The sequence below is a fragment of the Gobio gobio genome (genome assembly GCF_949357685.1).
Source record: "Gobio gobio genome assembly, chromosome: 19".
NCBI classification, from domain to species: Eukaryota; Metazoa; Chordata; class Actinopteri; order Cypriniformes; family Gobionidae; genus Gobio; species Gobio gobio.
This window is the reverse complement of record NC_137112.1, coordinates 1,558,254-1,583,478: the sequence shown is the minus strand read 5'-3', so window position 1 is coordinate 1,583,478 and position 25,225 is coordinate 1,558,254. Positions and strand designations below refer to the sequence as shown.

The 25,225-nt window shown below is 38.0% G+C and overlaps 1 protein-coding gene across 3 annotated transcripts in view; it reads left to right on the top strand.

The window, feature by feature from the left end:
* ldb1b (LIM-domain binding 1b) overlaps positions 1–22,267 on the top strand; it is a 59,999-nt gene extending 37,732 nt beyond the window's left edge. For all 3 annotated transcript variants that reach the window (XM_079845157.1, XM_079845159.1, XM_079845158.1), the window contains 9 exons: positions 4,750–4,794; positions 7,749–7,824; positions 7,941–8,043; positions 10,773–10,945; positions 12,421–12,543; positions 12,640–12,723; positions 14,235–14,358; positions 14,434–14,582; positions 20,654–22,267. In XM_079845157.1, the coding sequence (XP_079701283.1) occupies positions 4,750–4,794; positions 7,749–7,824; positions 7,941–8,043; positions 10,773–10,945; positions 12,421–12,543; positions 12,640–12,723; positions 14,235–14,358; positions 14,434–14,582; positions 20,654–20,881 (1,105 nt within the window). In that variant the 3' untranslated portion in view covers positions 20,882–22,267. The remainder of the gene's footprint in view (positions 1–4,749; positions 4,795–7,748; positions 7,825–7,940; positions 8,044–10,772; positions 10,946–12,420; positions 12,544–12,639; positions 12,724–14,234; positions 14,359–14,433; positions 14,583–20,653) is intronic.
* The last annotated feature ends 2,958 nt before the right edge of the window (positions 22,268–25,225 follow it).

The following is a 25,225-nucleotide window of genomic DNA, read 5'->3' as shown; positions in this document are numbered from 1 at the left end:
ACTTTTCTAATCTTTAGGGCATGTTGTAGTCCAGATTAAAACTTAAGTTCGAAGTTAAAAACTTCGCCAGCGCAGTTGCTTTGCTTATGGGGTTTATGGGTGTTCTTTTGATGCAGAATACAGCAGTGTTGATGGCTAAAGTATTCTTAAATGCATTATACAAATTTTAATAATTTGTAATAAATTATTATTTACGGTATTTTGAAATGTCCACGATAACAATATCGTGCATATTCATTATCGCGATATATCGCATTACCGAATATCGGCACAAGTCTAATTAGGAGTTTTACATGAGTTAAATAACGTCTTAAATTAACTGAAAGAGTTGAGAGATAATGAGATGCGCGGCTGTTCTTAAAGTGACAGTAGCACTGATGATGATGTCATTAATGTTCATCAATGAACAACGGGAACTGAGGAAAGTGCAGCTTTAATGATGATTAATCTATATTTCACTTATTATTCATGCAGTTAATAAAGCTGTTTGATAACTATTACATTTCTGTATATGTCTATCAGGGAAGGCCACGGGTAAAAATAACATTTATTATAATGGGTTTATGGAAAGATTGTTTTAAGTTCACTTTAATTAAAAGTTGTTTTAATAAATGTTGAGATTGTCATCTTTCAGTTTTACTGTAATGTAACGTCATTAATGTTTCATAGAGACATCAGTGATACTGGCCTTCATTCATAAAAACATGACAATACTACACATATTTAAAATATACTGTCTTTAACTGTTTCTACATTCATTTAGAGAGTAATTCAAATTATTGCAATAATAATAAAAAAACCCCGAATTAATCGTGCTTTTTGTTTTTGGTTGTTTTGTTCATTTATTGTGGATATTTAAAATGTTTTCCGTTTTCAGTGTTAAATAGTCTTTAAAATAAAAGTGTATTGATCTTTGAAAAGGTGTACCTGCATTATTATGCCATTATCATTATTTTAGAACGACAATATTATCGTTTATCGCGATCATTTCTTGGCCAATTTATCGTCCAGCAAAATGTATCGTGACAGGCCTAGTAAACGTGAAGCATCTTTTTGAATGAGCAGTGGAGATGTTTTAGTAGGGATGCATGATTTATCAATTTTATCAAAGTTTTCCGTCCGCTAGAGGTCGCCTGTGTTTGATGACGCCACGCAGAATCTGCAGAATAAAACCGCAAACTAACGCGGATATGATGTCATCGACAGGCCACGCCCTCCGGTAAAATAGCATCTCACCATTTACAAACAGTTGGAAACATTTGAGATATTGTAAGTACTCGACTGAACAACATATACAACACTGGCCTAGAGGTGTTTGGATATTTACTGAGAAAATCTTACATAGTGCAGCTTTAACTCATATTTTATTACCATTTTCTAAACTATAGTGAATAAACTGATGATGTGAGAATGTTGAAGGTGTCATTTTGGTGTGTGTTCATTTGTAAAATTATCATTATCAGCCGATATGTGTTATTTCCTTCCTTCATGATGGTTGAATTATGATTACAATCGCTTCAAAAAAGGAAAATACAGTGCAAGTCTGTCATATCAGCTACATAAAATCATAATGAGAACATCATAATTGTCAGGGCTATTAATGGTGAGTTTTGTTTTCAGGCTCTCAAAATGATATAAAAAATTTGGATTTTAGATTTATCATCCAATTATTGTTATCAGCCAAAAACTGAATACATTTTATCCCAGTGTTTATGGCATTTAATTCAGTGTAATATTGCTTGATCACTAAAGCTATATGCGTGTTAAAGCTGCACTATGTAAGATTTTCTCAGAAAATATCCAAACAGCGCTAGGCCAGTGTTCAGTCGAGTACTTCCAATATCCCAAATGTTTCCAACTGTTTGTAAATGATGAGAATGTTAAAAAAACGCAACACACACGCGTCTCGCGGACATCCTGTAGAATTCAACCAATCAGAAGACGACCTCGAAACTCCTGAAGTGTTTCCAGATAACTGGTGACTTCTGAGGCTGAGACCATCATTGCTGTATAAATGTAACGTTTGCTAACATTTTTATTCCAAAAACGCAATTTCTCGTATTTTAAAAATAATAAAATCATGTGTTACTTAAGGGTTTCTTTAAGTGAAACGTCATAAACACTTAGAATTCCCCTTAAATGCTGTTTTTTCACTTCAGTAATCCCTTAAAAAGCATTAAGTGTTGCATAAAAGCACTTAACGCTCATTTCCCGGTCATTTGTTTGGAAATCGTAACCTTAAGATTAACGCGTACAAAATAAGACGCCATGGCTGAATTTATGAACCAGCTGAAGATCATTATGTGCCAAGAAGAGTTTTTAAGGATAGGGAGAACCCTCTGGACCATCTTAGCCATGAAAGAATACCAGTTTGACCATCACACATCGCAACCACTGACACTGAACACTTACAGTCATGCGGACATTTCTGAACGAGATGAAGAAAAACTCATATAATTAAAGAAGTCGTTTGACGTTATAACAAGTCATTAATGTTTCATATAATAGAACCGAAGCTATAGATTGTGAATTTAAACATGTCTCGTTTACCAGCGGCTAAAGTCATGAGGACTAGCCGAGGTGAGGCTGTTCCAGGCGGGATCTCACAACATCTTTATATAGGCGCGATCTTTACAAATAAACCACCGATTTGAGCTTTAAACTACATTCTCGACTATTTCGTGACACAATAACAGTAGTATTTTTCAATTTCGCGGCCGCACACAACCACTATGAAAAGCGCAAAAGGACGCGCGTCAATTTCTCTTCAAACGCTTGCTTTATACACGTGTCCATCTCGCTTTGGACGCGCAAATGCATTCAAAGTTCAAGAGTCAAACTAGACACGAATTTGACGCTCTATTCACGTTTGGTGTGAACGCAGCATTAGTGTTAGTGTTTTGCGTATCTTTTTACGACTTTTATAACGTGAATCCAGGATCACTGTCGTGAAACACTTTAATGTTTCCCTAATAGAACCGTTTAATGAGTTAGTTCAGCCAAAACTGTAAATTGTGTGATTAATGACTGAGCCTCATGTGGTTGGACACCCGTCAGACCTCCGTTCATCTTCAGACACAAATGAAGATATTTTAGTGTAAATCTGATGCTCTGAAAGGCCTCCATTGGCTCAACTTTACACTCTCAAGACCCTTAAAAGACACTAAAGACTAAAGTTACAAAGTCCATCTCACTACAGCGGCTCTACAATAACTTTATGAAGGCGAGAATAGTTTCTGTGCGCAAAAAAACCCTAAATAACGACTAATATAGTGATGACGATTTCAAAACACGGCATCATGAAGCTTCGAAGCATTATGAATCAGTGAGTCGATTCAGCGGTTCAGAGCGTTATGAATCAGTGAGTCGATTCAGCGATTCAGAGCGTTATGAATCAGTGAGTCGATTCAGCAGTTCAGAGCGTTATGAATCAGTGAGTCGATTCAGCGGTTCAGAGCGTTATGAATCAGTGAGTCGATTCAGCGGTTCAGAGCATTATGAGTCAGTGAGTCGATTCGGCGGTTCAGAGCGTTATGAATCAGTGAGTCGATTCAGCGGTTCAGAGCGTCATGAATCAGTGAGTCAATTCAGCGGTTCAGAGCGTTATGAATCAGTGAGTCGATTCAGCGGTTCAGAGCATTATGAGTCAGTGAGTCGATTCGGCGGTTCAGAGCGTCATGAATCAGTGAGTCGATTCAGCGGTTCAGAGCGTCATGAATCAGTGAGTCGATTCAGCAGTTCAGAGCGTTATGAATCAGTGAGTCGATTCAGCAGTTCAGAGCGTTATGAATCAGTGAGTCGATTCAGCGGTTCAGAGCATTATGAGTCAGTGAGTCGATTCGGCGGTTCAGAGCGTCATGAATCAGTGAGTCGATTCAGCGGTTCAGAGCGCCATGAATCAGAGAGTCGATTCAGCGATTCAGAGCGGTATGAATCAGTGAGTCGATTCAGCGGTTCAGATCGTTATGAATCAGTGAGTCGATTCAGCTGTTCAGAGCGTCATGAATCAATGAGTCGATTCAGCGGTTCAGAGTGTCATGAATCAGTGAGTCGATTCAGCAGTTCAGAGCGTTATGAGTCAGTGAGTCGATTCAGCAGTTTGGATCGCCAAATTTCAGCAGTTTGACACGCGATCCGAATCATGAATCGACTCACTGATTCATAACGCTTCGAAGCTTCATGATGCCGTGTTTTGAAATCGTCATCACTATACAAGTCGTTATTTAGGGTTTTTTTGCGCACAGAAACTATTCTCGTCTTCATAAAGTTATTGTAGAGCCGCTGTAGTGAGATGGACTTTGTAACTTTAGTCTTTAGTGTCTTTTAAGGGTCTTGAGAGTGTAAAGTTGAGCCAATGGAGGCCTTTCAGAGCATCAGATTTACACTAAAATATCTTCATTTGTGTCTGAAGATGAACGGAGGTCTGACGGGTGTCCAACCACATGAGGCTCAGTCATTAATGACACGTTTTTGGGTGAACTAACCCTTTAAGAGATTATATGCAACACCCTTAAGTTATTCTCTTAGGTAAGGGGAAATCGCCCCTTAACTTTATACTTGAGGGAAAAACGTAAAGTGCTTTATGGTATCCAGGACTGGGCCGTATCCAAGGAAGTGGGCGGGGCTTCCGCTGTAGCAGGCGGTGGCATGCTGATAAAACACTGACTTCCTGTCTGTGATGGCTCTGCGTCTGATTGTGTGTGACATGCCAACATCATCTCATGGTCTTGTTTTGTGTTGTTTCTGCAGCCCGACGCCCATGTACCCCCCCACATACCTGGAGCCGGGCATCGGGTGAGGCTCATCTCGTCTGCTTTAACCCTGGAAGCTTTTACGGCAGGCTTTTATGCTCATATAGTCTCAAAACACACCGTGACTTTATTTAGAGGCCCAAACTGAGCAGAAATATGACATGTGGTGCAGATGCTGATATTTATACGGACTAAACGTCATGAAATACTGAATCTATAGCAGAAACTCACATAATATACATATATATGACTGGGTTCCCACGCTTCTTGAAAGTGCTTGAATTTGAGACGCACGGATTCAAGGCCTGGAAAGTTCTTGAAAAGAAACACAGGTCCTTAAAAGTGCTTGAATTAAGCATTAACTATATTTTGTTAGAGTAGCGTGTGTTATTACAAACATTAGCCTTCATGCGCTGCCAAAGCCAGAACAAAACCGCATTACTGGAGGAAGATATCTCAATATATTTCTGCTGTTCCATAAGCGACATCTACTGTCAAAAGCCCTATTCGTACGGTAATAGTTTATTGTGGGGTCGTGAGGTATTTTCATTATTGTCAGGGGTAGTCTGGGATTTTATTGCCGCCCGAATCCAGAATGTCAGTGTTTTTCTCCCACCACCTGCGTTAAAATCCCCGGCCGAATTACCTCCTGTTTATAGACAAACACCAGGACGTGTGGTGATTCCACATCTCTGAGCTTTCAAGATGAGATCACTTCAAAATTCACTGTTTATATACTTTTTGACCCCTGCAGGCCACCGTACGTTTGCGCTTTGCTGTAATTTGGAAGCATTTTAAAGATCTAGCCTTTCCTTACTGTAATGCTGGCGAGTGTTTACAAGAGCGATATATTTCATCACCCCTCCAAAAATAAAAAGAAGAAAAGCACGTAAACATCTGAAATGTACGGCAGCGATTATATCTGTTAAATATAATATATGCGCAGGTCTTAAGCCTTCAAATTGATTTTTAAAAAGGTACATGTACAGGTGATTAAGAAAATAATTTAGCATATTTTTAATGCCTAACAATTAACTTGTCCATATCTTTTCATTTAATTGGAAAACAATATTATCTCTATATTTTGATGTTTTCATTAAATAATGATTTATAAAAAAGCAAACTAAAACTAGTGTGAAATAAATGTTAAAAGCAGGAATAAGATCTGCAAACTGTATCTCTCGTTAAAACTCGCTCGCTCTTCTACACCAGCCGCTTTCCTCATTGCATTTTGTAAAATTTGAATTTTTTCCTCATTGGAAATTATATTTTAGTTGTCAGTATATGCTTTAGCGTTACTGCATTAATGATAAACACAGGTACAGTAGGTGTGTGATATATTGGCAGTAACACACACACCGTATTTGTGTGATGATGATACTGCGGGACTATTGGGGCGTCATGTCCTAAAGATCGTATATATATGAGTTTAACGCTACCATAAAGTCGTAAACATTAGTGGGAAGCTCTGGGTCTTCACGAGATGAACGCTTACAGTGGCTTCATAAATTAATGAAAAGCATAAAGCAAACACACCTGATGCACGATCTTCACCTCGCTGTGTAATTAAAGGGTTAGTTCACCCAAAACTGAAAATTCTGTCATTCTTTATGAAGACGAGAATAGTTTTTGTGCGCAAAAAACCCTAAATAACGACTTGTATAGTGATGACGATTTCAAAACACGGCATCATGAAGCTTCGAAGCGTTATGAATCAGTGAGTCGATTCAGCGGTTCAGAGCGTTATGAATCAGTGAGTCGATTCAGCGGTTCAGAGCATTATGAATCAGTGAGTCGATTCAGCGGTTCAGAGCATTATGAATCAGTGAGTCGATTCAGCAGTTCAGAGCGTTATGAATCAGTGAGTCGATTCAGCAGTTCAGAGCGTTATGAATCAGTGAGTCGAATCAGCGGTTCAGAGCGTTATGAATCAGTGAGTCGATTCAGCAGTTCAGAGTGTTATGAATCAGTGAGTCGAATCATGATTCGGATCGCGTGTCAAACCGCCAAACTGCTGAAATTTGGTGATCCAAACCGCTGAATCGACTCACTGACTCATAACGCTCTGAACTGCTGATTCGACTCACTGATTCATAACGCTCTGAACCGCTGAATCGACTCACTGATTCATAACGCTTCGAAGCTTCATGATGCCGTGTTTTGAAATCGTCATCACTATATAAGTCGTTATTTAGGGTTTTTTTGCGCACAGAAACTATTCTCGTCTTCATAAAGTTATTGTAGAGCCGCTGTAGTGAGATGGACTTTGTAACTTTAGTCTTTAGTGTCTTTTAAGGGTCTTGAGAGTGTAAAGTTGAGCCAATGGAGGCCTTTCAGAGCATCAGATTTACACTAAAATATCTTCATTTGTGTCTGAAGATGAACGGAGGTCTGACGGGTGTCCAACCACATGAGGCTCAGTCATTAATGACACAATTTACAGTTTTGGCTGAACTAACTCATTAAGCGAAAGTTTTCCGCCATCTCATTCTGACGAAAGTGACCTGAACACACATGATGTCACAAACACGAAGCATCACTTGAACGCACCATATCACACGGCTGCAAAAGGCTCTCAGCCAATCAGATTCCAGAAACAGACAGAGCTGTTATAAATATCAACATCTGCCAATATGATCTGTAGTTTTCAAACATCTAATACAATGATGGTTGAGTTATAAACCTTCATCAAAAGTGTTTTTTATAATAAATGATGATGATAATCAAGTAAACTAAAATATTACTAACAGTATCAAAGGGTCAGGGTCAAATCAGAGGTCAGATCTGACCGCAGAAACACACGAGGATAAAACCCTATCAGAGGCAGAAGAGTGTGTGTGAGGCGGGTTATCAGATCAAATATGACACAGTAGAATTAGAGCATTAATACACTCGCATTAAAACACACAGGCGCTGTGTTAGGATATGTGTTATTAAAAGCTCTACAGTGTGTGTGTGTGTGTGTGTGTGTTAACACACTCTCTCTCTCTGTCTCAGGAGACACACACCCTATGGGAATCAGACAGACTACAGGATATTTGAGCTCAACAAGCGGCTTCAGAACTGGACAGAGGTGAGCTGGATGTTCTGGCTTCCTCTATAACATCTGACAGGCTTTCTGTATCACACACACACACACACACACACACACACACACACTCACTCTCTCTCCATCGCTCTCTCTCTCAGGAGTGTGATAATCTGTGGTGGGACGCCTTCACTACTGAATTCTTTGAGGATGATGCTATGCTCACCATCACGTTTTGTCTGGAGGACGGTCCGAAACGATACAGTGAGTGTCACACACACACACACACACACACACACACATCAACATCTGTGTCCGCTCATCACAGACGTGACATTCAGTGCTCATTGCTACTTCAGATTTGCATCACTGGATGACAACCAGGGTTTCCGCGGGGTCTTAAAAAGTCTAGAATTTAAAAATCTAAATGTTAGGCCTTAAAAAGTCTTAAATTCGCAGAAATATTGAGTTCTAGGTCTTAAATCATTTTAAACAGGTCTTAATTTTCCTACATCCATGTAACGCTAGCTCTAATGCTCATTGAAATGCTCCCACAACGCTTTAGAATGTTTTTTGTTTTGTTTTGTTTTTTAATTCCGGGTGTTGTAGTTCTTTCTTTCGCTAGTCCAAATATAATTCGCTGTATTACGACTACAAATGAGACCAGCATGCATCTTATATTGCAGCCAATCAGCTTTCGTGTTATTGGCGCGAGTCTCTTTCGGATTGTACCACTGACACATAAAACAGATTTTATTCTTCAGATAATAGTCCTCCAGTTTTCGCATTTCCGCGATTACTAAATACAATAAAAAATCAACAATGCATTTTTTGAGATCCTGCATAATTCGTAATTTTACCGCAAAATAATGGCAAGATACCAAAATAAACAAGATTTATGCATTTTGTTTATTCTACTGTCATGTGTGACTATTGTGAATCTAACATAATACAGTAAATGTGCTACCCTAATTATGAAAGAAAATTCTGGAAAATTCACTTCAAATTCAGTCATTTTGATCTCAAAAATCACCCAAAAAATATCCTGGTGGGATTGAGCTATGGGGAAGTGCAAGTTTATCGATACAAGTTTATCGAATTGTTCAATTTGAATAAATAAATTTACTTTGCAAGTCATTTTGTGACTGCATTTCCTTTATAGGTCTTAAATTTAATTCATAATGGTCTTAAAAATATCTTAAGTCTTAAATTTGACTTGATGAAACCTGCAGAAACCCTGGATAACGTTCTGGTGAGTTGCGATTAGGGCGATTAACGACTATTTTTATATCGATTAATCTATTGACTAATTTATCACAATAATTGTCCAAAAGTTTACTGAAAAACATTTAACTGGCACCGTTGGCCTTCAGTAGTGTACTATAAAACAGTATAAATGTAAACAAGCCCTTGACAAAATGTAAAAAGGTACAAATTTGTAAACCGACATAACAAAAAAAGAGAAAATCAGCAAATACTTTTTATATAGAATCGTGTTGTCACGATACCAAAATGATGACTTCGATATACGATACCAGACTAAAGTACCTCAACACCGATGCTGAAGCCATACCATGGCAAAAAACTGTCAAAGTTACTGAATAATATGACAGAACTTACTATTTATTGTTTTATCATTGTTTAGGGTTAAAAAAAACGGCATGTGACAGTGTTAATTTTCGTCAACAACCTTTTTTCACTGATAAAAAAGAGACGATAAACTAGTGTTGGATGACAAAAACTATGAGGAAAACTTACTGTTATTCTGGTCAACAGATAAAGCGAGAGGAGAATAGTGATGTTAGTGAGGGTGGATTAGGGCAGAGATGGGGTCAGAACTGATGATCCAGAATCAATAACACACATTTATGCCAGACTAGTGTTTATGAACTAATGCTGATGAGTGTTTACTTTATCATGTTCATATAGTAATATGTTTTAGACGGTTGTAACAATGCATATTTTATCTCCTTATCTGAACTTGAATGAGCTCCTGCAACTGCAATAGAGGCGCAGACATTTCAAAATAAGAGTCCTGGTGTATTTCCAGCTTGTTTATAATTAAAAGTCACGCATTATATATTCGTTTTTGCTTACACAATAAACTGAATTTAATTTAATTCCCATTTAATTCATAGTCAGGAGGAAAGACCAGTATTTGACACATATTCAATAAAGTATCAGGGTTATAATAGTTCACTAAAACCATTAAAAAAATCTTCATTACTTGAAATAAATGTTAACTGAAATATAAAAAAAAAACGTGTTTGAAGCTTTAGCTTAACCTGATATGGCCTACTGACTAAAACAGAAGTACAAAGTTATAAAAACTATAGAGATGTTTTTAAAAAACAAACCAAAAAGTGAATTGAGCTCTTTCGTGTATTTTTAATGTCAAAAACAAAATGACGTCAAAATGTCAGTTCAAGTGACAGTCGGTTATGTGACGCTTAAATGCTTAATGTATTACAATTGAACTAAACTCATTAGATTTTAGGAGACTAAAACTAAAAACAATTCAGGTGACTAAAATATGACTAAAACTAAAATGGCATTTTAGTCAAAAGACTATGAATAAAACTAAATCAAAATTTGCTTTCAAAATGAGCACTGGTTCCTGCCCTGCTTCAGAATATGAGCTCCGGCCCTTTAAGAGCTGCACGGATCAAACTCACTGTAACACCCGATTTCTCACTCGACTCTGTGTAGGTTCACTAAAGACATAATGACTGCATTTACCCGAATACTCGACAGGACGGACATTTTTACATATTTTAAGATGCATGACAACTTACGAATTCAAGCGCACCGTTTGACCTAATTAATTATTCATTTGTATAGTTATATCATTTGAATAAGAGAACAACACCAATAAACATAAACATGAAAATTGTTTTATTCATTCCATCATATTGGATTTTTTTTTTTTTTTTTTTCACACCTGATGTTCTGTTAAAGACTGAATTGATCCCTTTCTCTGATCGTCTCTTCAGCGATTGGCCGGACGCTGATCCCTCGCTACTTCCGCAGTGTGTTTGAGGGCGGGGCCAACGAGCTCTACTACATCCTGAAACACCCCAAAGAGTCTTTCCACAACAACTTCGTGTCTCTGGACTGTGACCAGTGTACCATGGTCACGCAGAACGGCAAACCCATGTTCACACAGGTGTGTGTTTAATGAGTTAGTTCAGCCAAAAATGTAAATTGTGTGATTAATGACTGAGCCTCATGTGGTTGGACACCCGTCAGACCTCCGTTCATCTTCAGACACAAATGAAGATATTTTAGTGTAAATCTGATGCTCTGAAAGGCCTCCATTGGCTCAACTTTACACTCTCAAGACCCTTAAAAGACACTAAAGACTAAAGTTACAAAGTCCATCTCACTACAGCGGCTCTACAATAACTTTATGAAGACGAGAATAGTTTCTGTGCGCAAAAAAACCCTGAATAACGACTTATATAGTGATGACGATTTCAAAACACGGCCTCATGAAGCTTTGAACCGTTAGGAATCAGTGAGTCGATTCAGCGGTTCAGAGCGTTATGAATCAGTGAGTCGATTCAGTGCTTCGAAGTGTTATGAATCAGCGAGGCGATTCAGCGGTTTGGATCGCCAAATTTCAGCAGTTTGCCGGTTTGACACGTGATCTGAATCATGAATCGACTCACTGATTCATAACGCTCTGAACCGCTGAATCGACTCACTGATTCATAACGCTCTGAACTGCTGAATCGACTCACTGATTCATAACGCTCTGAACTGCTGAATCGACTCACTGATTCATAACACTCTGAACCGCTGAATCGACTCACTGATTCATAATGCTCTGAATCGACTCACTGATTCACAACGTTCTGAACCGCTGAATCGACTCACTGATTCATAACGCTCTGAACCGCTGAATCGACTCACTGATTCATAATGCTCTGAACCGCTGAATCGACTCACTGATTCATAATGCTCTGAATCGACTCACTGATTCATAATGCTCTGAATCGACTCACTGATTCACAACGTTCTGAACCGCTGAATCGACTCACTGATTCATAACGCTCTGAACTGCTGAATCGACTCACTGATTCATAACGCTCTGAACCGCTGAATCAACTCCCTGATTCATAACGCTCTGAATTGACTCACTGATTCATAACGCTCTGAACCGCTGAATCGACTCACTGATTCATAACGCTCTGAACCGCTGAATCGACTCACTGATTCATAACGCTTCGAAGCTTCATGATGCCGTGTTTTGAAATCGTCATCACTATATAAGTCGTTATTTAGGGTTTTTTTGCGCACAGAAACTATTCTCGTCTTCATAAAGTTATTGTAGAGCCGCTGTAGTGAGATGGACTTTGTAACTTTAGTCTTTAGTGTCTTTTAAGGGTCTTGAGAGTGTAAAGTTGAGCCAATGGAGGCCTTTCTCAGCATCAGATTTACACTAAAATATCTTCATTTGTGTCTGAAGATGAACGGAGGTCTGACGGGTGTCGAACCACATGAGGCTCAGTCACTAATCACACAATTTACATTTGTGGGTGAACTAACCCTTTAATGAGACGTTTCATGTCATTGTGTGTGTGTGTGTGTGTGTGTGTGTGTGTGTGTGTGTGTGTGTAACTCTGCTGGTCTCCTCAGGTGTGTGTGGAGGGCCGTCTGTACCTGGAGTTCATGTTTGATGACATGATGAGAATAAAGACGTGGCACTTCAGCATCCGCCAGCACAGAGAGCTCATTCCCCGCAGCATCCTCGCCATGCATGTCAGTTCCTCCTGCTGGATCTCAGACGTCTGATTTCACATCTGGTGTTTCATTCATGATGATGATGGTGTGTGTGTGTGTGTGTGTGTGTCTCAGGCACAAGACCCGCAGATGTTGGACCAGCTGTCCAAAAACATCACCAGATGCGGCCTGTCGAACTCCACCCTCAACTACCTCAGAGTACGAACACCACATCACATGAATCTGGACACTAGGGCTGCACGATTCATCGATTTGGCTTGTGTGCGATTATGAAAGCGATTTTAATCAAATAAATAAAAGCCCAGTGTGTCAGTGAAGAGCTGATCTGAGATCAGGAAACGCTGCTCCGTCTGAAAGCACCTCGAGTTTGAGCAACATGTGTCAAACATCTTCACAAACTAGTAATGCGTTCATAAACCTGTGGTCCAATCAAATACAGCGTTTAATAACTGGTTTTAACTCTCTTCATATCGTCAGTGGAGCTGATGTGGCTTCTCATCACAGAATGTCCATCAGCACTGCATACTTTATTATTATGAAAATACCCCAGAAGGCTTGAAGAACTCAAACACCATATCTTGTCGCGTGTTTATTATCTTCATGTTTAATCAGTCAAAGCGCTTCTATCTTCCTTTTATTCAGCTACAGCGCTATAGCTTCACATTAGGGATTACAAACGATTACTTCTCTGACGCAAATGTGCCGTTTTGCTCGAGGGCGCCCTCTGGCCTCCAGTATGAATGAGAATTTTGGGTAGAAAATAAGAAAAATAAAACTTCACTCTAAATAAATAAATGTTTATGAAAATCCATATGTTTTTCTTCAATGTACAGGAGTTGTAATCCCCACAGTGGATGCTTAAGAGGCTCATATTTCATATTAATAGACTTTAAGAAATTGATATCACAGATAAAAAGCACAGATTTGTATAATAATTGTTTTTTTTTTAATGATTTTTAGTCATAGGCTGTCTGCATACTAACAGGTAACCCATAATTTTTAGTTTTCTGTAAAATATAAATATTATTATACTGTTGTATTTATTCTTAAATTCTCTATTTTAATTTTTAATAATGAATGTTATGGTAATAGTAACATTTCTTATTTTTATTTAGTAATAATAATAATAATAATCATTATTATTATTATTAGTCACATTAATATTAGGGCTGTCAAAAAATAATCGTGATTAATCGCATCCAAAATAAAAGTTTGTGTTTACATAATATATGTGTGTGTATTTATATATAAATAATAATTAACAGAGTACACACAAAGCATGTATATATTAAAGAAAGAAATGTTATTTTTATATAGAAAACATTTTTATTTATATATATTATAGATTATATAAATGTATATACATGCAAATATTTCTTAAATATATACATGAATGTGTGTGTGTTTATATATAAATAATAATTAACAGAGTACACACACATATATTATGTAAACACAAACTTTTATTTTGGATGCGATTAATCGCGATTAATCTTTTGACAGCCCTAATTAATATATAAACGCAAAATGTTATATACACACTTTTCACTTTAAAAAAAAGTATAAATAATAATAATAATAATCGCAATCGCAATTTTAACCAGAATAATCGCAATTAGATATTTTCCCCAAATCGTGCAGCCCTACACTTGAAAACACAAGCGTCTCACCTTCTCTCGTGTGTGTGTGTGTGTGTGTGTGTGTGTCAGTTGTGTGTGATCCTGGAGCCCATGCAGGAGCTGATGTCCAGGCACAAGACGTACAGTCTGAGTCCCCGAGACTGTCTGAAGACGTGTCTGTTCCAGAAGTGGCAGCGGATGGTGGCTCCTCCAGGTGAGGAACGTTGTGTCTGTTGTGCCGCCGGGGATTCTGGGAAGTGTAGTTGAGCTGGTGTGTGTCTCTCCGCAGCCGAGCCGGCCAGACAGGCGCCCAATAAACGGCGGAAGCGCAAGATGTCGGGCGGCAGCACCATGAGCGCGGGCGGAGGAACAAACAACAACACCAACAGCAAGAAGAAGAGCCCGGCAAACAGCTTCCCTCTGTCCAGTCAGGTCCCGGTGAGCGGCCAATCACATCGCAGGACAACATCTGTTCACACTAAATGACTATGAGCGTGATATTGCTCATGTATATGAAGCGGCTTTCATTCTTCGGCTCAATCATATATTCATGCAGGGCTCCAGATTGCGACTAAATGGTCGCATCTTGCGACTAAAATTTAAGAGTGTGCGACCAGTAAATTTGGCTGCTGTCGGTACTGGAGAAATTAAGAAAATACACTTACTAATTATAATTGATAGACGTTATATCCGGCAAATTCTATCTTTGCCAGCCGTTTCTATATGAGATCATATTAAACCATTTATCCGTGATGCATTTTTGCCATTCGCAATCCAGAAGAGAGAAAGCGAACACACACCACAGTCAGCTTATGAGTGACGATGGCCAAGAGAACTACACAAAAGTTTAGTCTGCTTAAACTTTAGGGATGTGCTGTGATATTAATCTAATTTTATTTTCGATTTCGGCTTCCAAGAATTATAAAAAGATGGAATGAGGTAAAACTATTCCTACATCCTTCCCTTCACAGCCGCTGTCATTTCTCCTTAAACCTAAACTTATCGTCAGATTCAGTGATTGTTGTAAACTGCAGTCTCTACTGTTGCTAAACTGCGGGATGTGTTTGATAATAAAGAGATATTAAATGCACAATAATCCGCGCAAGAGACGCTGTTTCCAACTTCAAGGCGGCTTATGTGTGTGCGCTGCGAAATGGACCGACTTGCACTTTATATTTTAGGCTTTGTGTGCGCGTCTAAACCATCAAATAAACAACAAATAGCCGGTGTCAAAATGACCGGATTGAAGAGTAGTTGCTATAGTAGAATATGATATTATTAGTTCTACATTCGATCGGTCTTAAAGGGGCAGCGTCTGATAAACCTGCTGACGATTGAGCCATTAATTCGAATCGAACAAAAGGCAAAGAGTAAATATTCACATCTCTTGAATTAATAACTTTAGCTTTTATAAGCATTAATCTATCAATGTATACAGTGAAAACTATGCAGTGTTATTTTACATTTCATTGCTTTATTAGATTTCTTTGCAGGTTTGTTCTTTACTGTAATATTAATGTTAGCAGATCTTCCGAATGCTGCACACTGGTCCATTTACACACAGATGTTTTATATTTTTGTTCAAACTTTGCGGTTTCTTTTGCTTTAGATATTTTACTTTTCAGATTATAAAGCCATGTTAATTATGTTCTTAATTATGTGGGGGTTTTTTTGTAAAAAAATAAAATAAAGTATAATAAAAAGAACCGGTAAGAATACTGTTAAAGTAGCGGATTGATAAGCAGTATCGGTATGAGTAGTAATACCGTTAAAACCTTAACGATGCCGATCCCTATTAGTAATACAGTGGACATTAGCAGATTTGCTTAGCATGTTGATTTACGGTGCGCGCCCCTAACATTTCTGGTTGTGCCCCTAAAATGTTCAGTTGGGGGCCATTGTGCTCCTAGAGAAGACAGTTAGTCTGGAGCCCTGGATTCATGGGAGAAAAAACATCTCTCAAATCTGACTTGCGTGAATAAATCGTGCTATTCGCGTTTAATTGGACGCTTGATCATCTCGAGTTTACTCACTTCATTCATGCGTGACATTCACTTCCCAACATGGGAGGGGCTTCTGCCAGCGGCTCCAGACGAAACCAGCGCCACAAGTTCAGAAACACAGATCGATAGCTAAACGCTAATGCCCAAATGACAAAATATTGATAGTAAGGGGGAGTAACATCCAATCAAAGTCAGGTGTCAGTCATTATTTACCTGTTTTTTCATATTAATGTCTAGAACTCCAAAACTAAATGAGATATTTTCACCAAAATTAACACACACATGTATGGGCTCACTATGATGACACATAAAAAAATGGTAGGATTGTGCCACTTGGTGGCGCTATAATAGAACAAAACATGAAATTCCCATTGACCACAATGCAATATTATGATATAAAATGCTATGCTTCACAAATGAATTGGTGAATCATTACGATAGCACCATCCTTTAAGCTAAAGGTTTCAAAACAGCACCGCCATGTGGTCCATACTTATAATGAAAGGCTGTATCTCTGCAATATTGACACTATATTGACACTATATTGACACTATATTGACACTATATCGACACTATATTGACACTATATTGACACTATATCGACACTATATTGACACTATATTGACACTATATCGACACTATATTGACACTATATTGACACTATATTGACACTATATTGACACTATATTGACACTATATTGACACTATATCGACACTATATTATATTGACACTATATTGACACTATATTGACACTATATTGACACTATATTGACACTATATTGACACTATATTGACACTATATTGACACTATATTGGCACTATATTGACACTATATCGACACTATATCGACACTATATTGACACTATATTGACACTATATCGACACTATATTGACACTATATTGACACTATATTGACACTATATTGACACTATATCGACACTATATTATATTGACACTATATTGACACTATATTGACACTATATTGACACTATATTGACACTATATTGACACTATATTGGCACTATATTGACACTATATCGACACTATATCGACACTATATTGACACTATATTGACACTATATTGACACTATATTGACACTATATTGGCACTATATTGACACTATATCGACACTATATCGACACTATATCGACACTATATCGACACTATATCGACACTATATCGACACTATATTGACACTATATTGACACTATATTGACACTATATTGACACTATATTGACACTATATTGACACTATATCGACACTATATGGACACTATATGGACACTATATGGACACTATATTGACACTATATCGACACTATATTGACACTATATTGACACTATATTGACACTATATTGACACTATATGGACACTATATTGACACTATATCGACACTATATCGACACTATATTGACACTATATTGACACTATATTGGCACTATATTGACACTATATTGACACTATATTGGCACTATATCGACACTATATGGACACTATATTGACACTATATTGACACTATATCGACACTATATTGACACTATATCGACACTATATCGACACTATATTGACACTATATTGGCACTATATTGACACTATATTGACACTATATTGACACTATATTGACACTATATCGACACTATATTGACACTATATTGACACTTATATTGACACTATATTGACACTATATCGACACTATATTGACACTATATTGACACTATATTGACACTATATTATATCGACACTATATTATATCGACACTATATTGACACTATATTGACACTATATTGACACTATATCGACACTATATTGACACTATATTGACACTATATTGGCACTATATTGACACTATATTGACACTATATTGACACTATATTGACACTATATCGACACTATATTGACACTATATTGACACTTATATTGACACTATATTGACACTATATCGACACTATATTGACACTATATTGACACTATATTGACACTATATTATATCGACACTATATTATATCGACACTATATTGACACTATATTGACACTATATCGACACTATATCGACACTATATTGACACTATATCGACACTATATTGACACTATATCGACACTATATTGACACTATATTGACACTATATTGACACTATATCGACACTATATTGACACTATATCGACACTATATTGACACTATATCGACACTATATTGACACTATATTGACACTATATTGACACTATATCGACACTATATCGACACTATATTGACACTATATCGACACTATATCGACACTATATCGACACTATATCGACACTATATTGACACTATATCGACACTATATCGACACTATATTGACACTATATTGACACTATATCGACACTATATTGACACTATATTGACACTATATCGACACTATATTGACACTATATTGACACTATATTGACACTATATCGACACTATATTGACACTATATCGACACTATATCGACACTATATTGACACTATATCGACACTATATCGACACTATATTGACACTATATCGACACTATATCGACACTATATCGACACTATATCGACACTATATCGACACTATATTGACACTATATCGACACTATATTGACACTATATTGACACTATATTGACACTATATTGACACTATATTGACACTATATCGACACTATATCGACACTATATCGACACTATATCGACACTATATCGACACTATATTGACACTATATTGACACTATATTGACACTATATTGACACTATATTGACACTATATTGACACTATATCGACACTATATCGACACTATATCGACACTATATCGACACTATATCGACACTATATCGACACTATATCGACACTATATCGACACTATATTGACACTATATTGACACTATATTGACACTATATTGACACTATATTGACACTATATCGACACTATATCGACACTATATCGACACTATATCGACACTATATTGACACTATATCGACACTATATCGACACTATATCGACACTATATCGACACTATATTGACACTATATTGACACTATATTGACACTATATTGACACTATATTGACACTCTGCTTTGATGTATTGACACCAATCTTTGCAGGTGTCATTGTTCCCTTATTCTGAACCACACCATATTCAATTCAATTCAATTCAAATTTATTTGTATAGCGCTTTTCACAATACACATTGTTTCAAAGCAGCTTTACAGAAAGTGCATTTCATAGATGTACAGTAAAAATGTTAGAAAGATAATGTTAAAGAATAATGTTCGAAAAAGTTAATCAATCGTGTATTAATTTAGGCCATAACAACGCTGGCGTGGAGTCGTCTCTTCACAGGTGTCGGGGCATCTGAAGTCTCCATGAGAGGCTGGATACAAACTGGAGCTGATGAACTATTTACCTCAGGACTAGTGTCCCGAGATGACAACAGAAAAGCAGATGGGAAATGATTAGCGTAGCTGCTGTTCAGAATATTATATTAATGCTTTTGATCCGATTTAACTGTAGTATAAAAAGATAATTATAATGTGAATGCTTGGCTAAAGAGATGCGTCTTTAATCTAGTTTTAAACTGGGACAGCGAGTCTGAACCTCGAACAATATCCGGAAGACTATTCCAGAGTTTAGGAGCTAAATGTGAAAAAGCCCTCCCTCCTTTAGTGGACTTAGATATCCTAGGAATGACCAGAAGCCTCGAGTTTAGTGATCTTAAAGAGCGCGATGGATTGAAGATCCGTTAAATACACTGGAGCTAAACCATTTAGGGCTTTATAGGTCAGTAGCAATACTTTGTAATTGATACAGAACTTAACAGGTAACCAGTGTAGAGATGATAAAATTGGTGTTATATGATCATATTTTCTTGACCTAGTAAGCACTCTAGCAGCTGTGTTTTGGACTAACTGTAGCTTGTTTATTGATGATGCAGGACAACCAGCTAATAAAGCATTACAGTAATCTAATCTCGAGGTCATGAATGCATGAACTAACTTTTCTGCATCAGAGATAGATAGCATGTTACGTAGCTTAGCAATGTTTCTAAGATGGAAAAATGCCGTTCTTGTAACATATGAAATATGATTTTCGAATGTCAGGTTGCGGTCTAATATAACACCCAGGTCTCTTACTGTAGTGGATAAAGCGACAGGACATCCTTCCAAGGTAAAATTGTATTGCGAGAGGTTTTGTGGGCAGTTTTTTGGACCAATAAGTAACACCTCCGTTTTATCTGAATTTAATAGCAGAAAATTACACGTCATCCAGTATTTAATATCAATTTCGTAACTGTGCCACCTATTGGTTGAAAGTGATAAATCATTATTATTGACTGTATTTATAATTTTACAATTTAAAATGACCTTAATAGGTGTTTAATTGCTCATTGTTGCAGTTGATCTGACACTGTCCGCTGTTTTGGCATGTCTTGTCTTTGGCCCTGATAATGTCTGCTTGCAGATATATTTATTAATTGTATTATTGTGGTAATGTGTGTGTGTGTGCAGGATGTGATGGTGGTGGGCGAGCCCACTCTGATGGGCGGTGAGTTCGGAGACGAGGACGAGCGTTTGATCACTCGGCTGGAGAACACACAGTTTGACGCAGCCAATGGGATCGAGGACGAGGACAGCTTTAATAACTCGCCTGCACTGGGAGCAAACAGCCCCTGGAACAACAAGCCTCCATCCAGCCAGGAGAAGAACGACAACCCCACCTCTCAGGCGTCTCAGTGAGGGGGCGGAGCCACAGGGGGCGGGGCCACAGCGGTGTCCGGCGGCCAATGGGAGGAGAGCGTTCGCAGATCGACTGCAGAGCGTCTCTTCCTGTCAGCAGAGGACACACACACACACACACACACAGGACAGTTCGTGGTTTTGTTGGCGTTTTATGAGAACACGTAAACCGCCAACAACACACACACACACACACACACACATCCAGCTCCTGTTTTACCCCAACACTCATTTTGCCTGAAGAAAATCTTTATTTTGTAATATTAATGGTATTTTAGGAGGTCAAAAACACTACTGTGATCATAAACCTGCAGATGCGTCAGTCATGCTAACTCGACGGGCAAAAGGCCTTGGGGTGACCCGCGAGCTGGGCCGCTCTCTGATTGGTGGAGAGCGGTATGGAGAGTTTATCCGTGTTTTATACTTTTTCTTTCTTTGCCGACGTTGAAAGCTGCAAACCAAGGAGTTCCTGACCCGTCAGATTGTGCTGGTTTGTGTTGTTGCGTTGGCGAGGGGCGTTTAGTGTGGCGCTCGCTTGATTTGTGTACTTGTGCTTGTATATTTAAGGTAGTAGCAGAGTTTCTGTATAACTGTATTGAGATGTGTATTCCTCCTTAGAGCTACATAAAGCCATCCTGATCTAACGTGTGTGTGTGTGTGTGTGTGTGTGTGTGTGTGTGTGTGAGAGGAGAGAAACACACACGCTTTACTGTGTGTGTGTGTGTGTGTGTGGTCGGGATCAAGGGCACGGTGTGTGTGTGTGAGTTCACCAGACGCTTCACACATGTTTGGTTCTGTTTCAGGGAGACGGACACACACACACACACACACACACACACACACACACACACACACACACACACACACACACCTGATAATGCTGAAGCCTTGAACTCAGTTTTTGTACGATTTGATTTCTCTCTCTCTCTCTCTCTCTCTCTCTCTCTCTCTCTCTCTCTCTCTCTCTCGTTCTCTCTCTCTTCTCTCGTTCTTCTCTCTCTCTCTCTCTCTCTCGCTCTCTCTCTCTTCTCTCTCTTCTCTCTCTCTCTCCTCTCTCCTCTCTCTCTCTCTCTCTCTCTCGCTCGCTCGCTCTCTCTCTCTCTCTCTCGATCTCTCTCGCTCTCTCTCTCGCTCTCTCTCTCTCTCTCTCTCTCTCTCTCTCTCTCTCTCGCTCTCTCTCTCTCTCTCTCTCTCTCTCTCTCTCTCTCTTCTCTCTCTCTCTCTCTCTGACCAGCCGAATCATTCTGAGTGAACTCCAGGTCTGCACTTGCGATTGAAACAAACCCCTGTAGATTCCCCTGTTTGATATAACTTTGTTTTCTTAATTTCTGCCCTTGATTAAATTAATGTATGGAACCAATAAAATATGAATTTTCACTTTAAGGATTTCGGGCTCTGTGTGGTTTAGTGATCAACCGCTTCTCTCTGATCTACTGTTGAAGCTTCTGTGTCCGACGTTCGGTTAACGTTAAACGGACGATCAAAGCTACCATTCATTGAGGGGGTCAAAACTTTAATGGTGCGTTCACACCGGCGAGTGATTTACATTTTAAGTCAATGCAGAGAAGTGAAATGGCATTCTGAGGCGCGATTCGCGCTATTGAGGCGGCGAGATTCGCGCAATTGAGGCGGCGAGATTCGCGCAATTGAGGCGGCGAGATTCGCGCTATTGAGGCGGCGAGATTCGCGCTATTGAGGCGGCGAGATTCGCGCTATTGAGGCGGCGAGATTCGCGCTATTGAGGCGGCGAGATTCGCGCAATTGAGGCCGCGCGAAGGACGCGAATTGAGCGTTTGGAACGCGCGAATCGCTCAAGTTGAAAAATCTGAACTTTGGCGGATATTTCGCGCCGCGTTAACCAATCAGGAGCTTGCTCTAGTAGTGACAACAATGAGGAGAAAATCTGTATATTAATATCTGGTTCAGACAATATGATTATCACTGTGATAACATTAAATGACATGAAACACAACCCAGTCTCTTTTTGTTAAATGCCAGTTTATGTTTGATCAATAATACAAAAGTATGAGTAATGTATAACAAGCTATACATGAAATAAAGCAAACAATTCAGTCAAACATTCACAGTCAGTGCTAGTCGGCTAACGTTACAACTGCAACGTACAGTTATAGCCTAAAAATATACAGTAATGAAACTTCTCTTTGCCTTCAGACTAAACGATTCGCCAGGGAACAAATTATAGATCCATGAGAGCAAAGATCGGCCGTTACAAGACGAATTATAGCTCGAGACACACCACAGAGACATCAGAGCCATCTTATAAATAAACCACTGATTTGAGCTTTAAACAACTACATTATAATAATAATAATAATAAACATTTATTTGTATAGCACTTTTCATACATAAATGCAACTCAAAGTGCTTCACAAACATAAAAACAAATAATAGGAAAACAAATTCACACAACATCAATATAAAAGATTAAACAACAAAAGCAGCATACGATTCAAAATGTAAAATAAAAGGTAAAGAAATTGACAATGTCACCTCAATATCAGTAATAAAACCTTCACACAATGTTTTAATTCTGATAAGCAGCTTTAAAAAGATACGTCTTAACCTGCCTTTTAAAAATATGAATGCTTGGAGCCTCTTTTACTTCATTAGGCAGAGAATTCCAAATATTTGGAGCATAGTGACTAAAAGAAGTACCACCATCGTTTATAATTCACTGAATAATGTGCCAGAAGATTAGCGCTAGAGGATCTCAAACTACGATCTGGAACATTATCTTAACAGACAGTCAGAAATATACAGAAATATATATATATATTATCAACTGAAAAAGTCTTAAAACTATGTTTTGTCACACATTAACAGTAGATATTAACAAAAAAAAGACGTGTAAACACAGCCCATGTCAGACATTTCTCAACGAGACGAGCTGCTGGCGGAAGCCCCGCCCATGAGGAGAATCCGCGTCTGTTGTGCAGTGAATGTCACGCGCGAGTAAACTCAAAATGTACACGCGTCCACCTTTATTCGCGCGAATCGCGTCCGGTGTGAACGCCACATAACACAGTCACTCTAATAGTGTAGCAACTACCATAGGACACACTAGCAACATGATCATTTATGTTAAAACATGTTAGCAAAAAATGCTAATTCATGTTAGCAACATGTTAATTCATGCTATCAATATGCTACTTCATGGTAACAACGTTAAAACATGCTATCAATATGTTAAATCATGATAACGTTAAAATATGTTAGCAAAACATGCTAAATCATGTAAGCAGCGTGTTCATTAATGTTAACAAACGTGTTAGCCGCATGCTAATTCATGGTATCAACATGTTAAAACGTACTAGCAACATGTTAGCAAAACATGCTAAATCTTAAGCAACATGCTAATTCAGGTATCATGTGAAAATGTGCTAGCAAAATGTTAAATTGTGTGAAAAAATGGTAACATGATGTTGGCAACATGTTAAAACATGCTACCAACATTAATTAATGTTAACAAGTTACATAATGTTAGCAATGTGCTAAAACATGTTAACAATGCTAATTCGTGTTAGTAACTCATAATAGTGTGTTCGTGCTTCATCTATCACTGGCAGCGCCTAGCGAACTAGCATAGGACACGCTAACAACATGATAATTTATGTTAACATGCTAGCAAAACATGTTAAATCATGTTGGCAGCATGTTAAATCATGATAACGTTAAAAAGCATGCTACCAACGTTAAATCATATTAACAACACGTTACATAATGTTACCAATAAGCTAAAATATGTTAGCAATGTGCTAATTCCTGTTAGTAGCTAATAGAGTGTTCGCGCTTCATCTATCACTGGCAACGCCTAGCAACTACCATAGGACACGCTAGCAACATGATCATTTATGATAAAACATGTTAGCAAAACATGCTAAATCACGTTAGCAACATGTTAATTCATGCTATCAATATGCTAATACATGCTAACTACGTTAAAATGTGCTAGCAGGATGTTAAATCATGATAACGTTAAAAAATGCTCGCAAAACATGTTAGAAACATGTGTGAAAATGTCAATTGATGCTAGATATGTGGTAAAAAATGCCAGCACATGCTAATTCATGTTAAAACAATGCTAGCAAACAGGTTAAAATATGTTTATTAATGCTAACAATGTGTGAAAAATGGTAGCAACATGTTACCAAGATACTAATTTATGTTAGCAACATGACAAAACGTTAATCCATCCTATCAGTGTTAAAACATGCTAGCCATTTGTTAAATCATGCTAGCAAAATGGTAAAACATGTTAATTAATGCTAGCAACATGATAAACCATGTTAGCAATGTGTTAAACAATGCAAACCTGTTAAACTA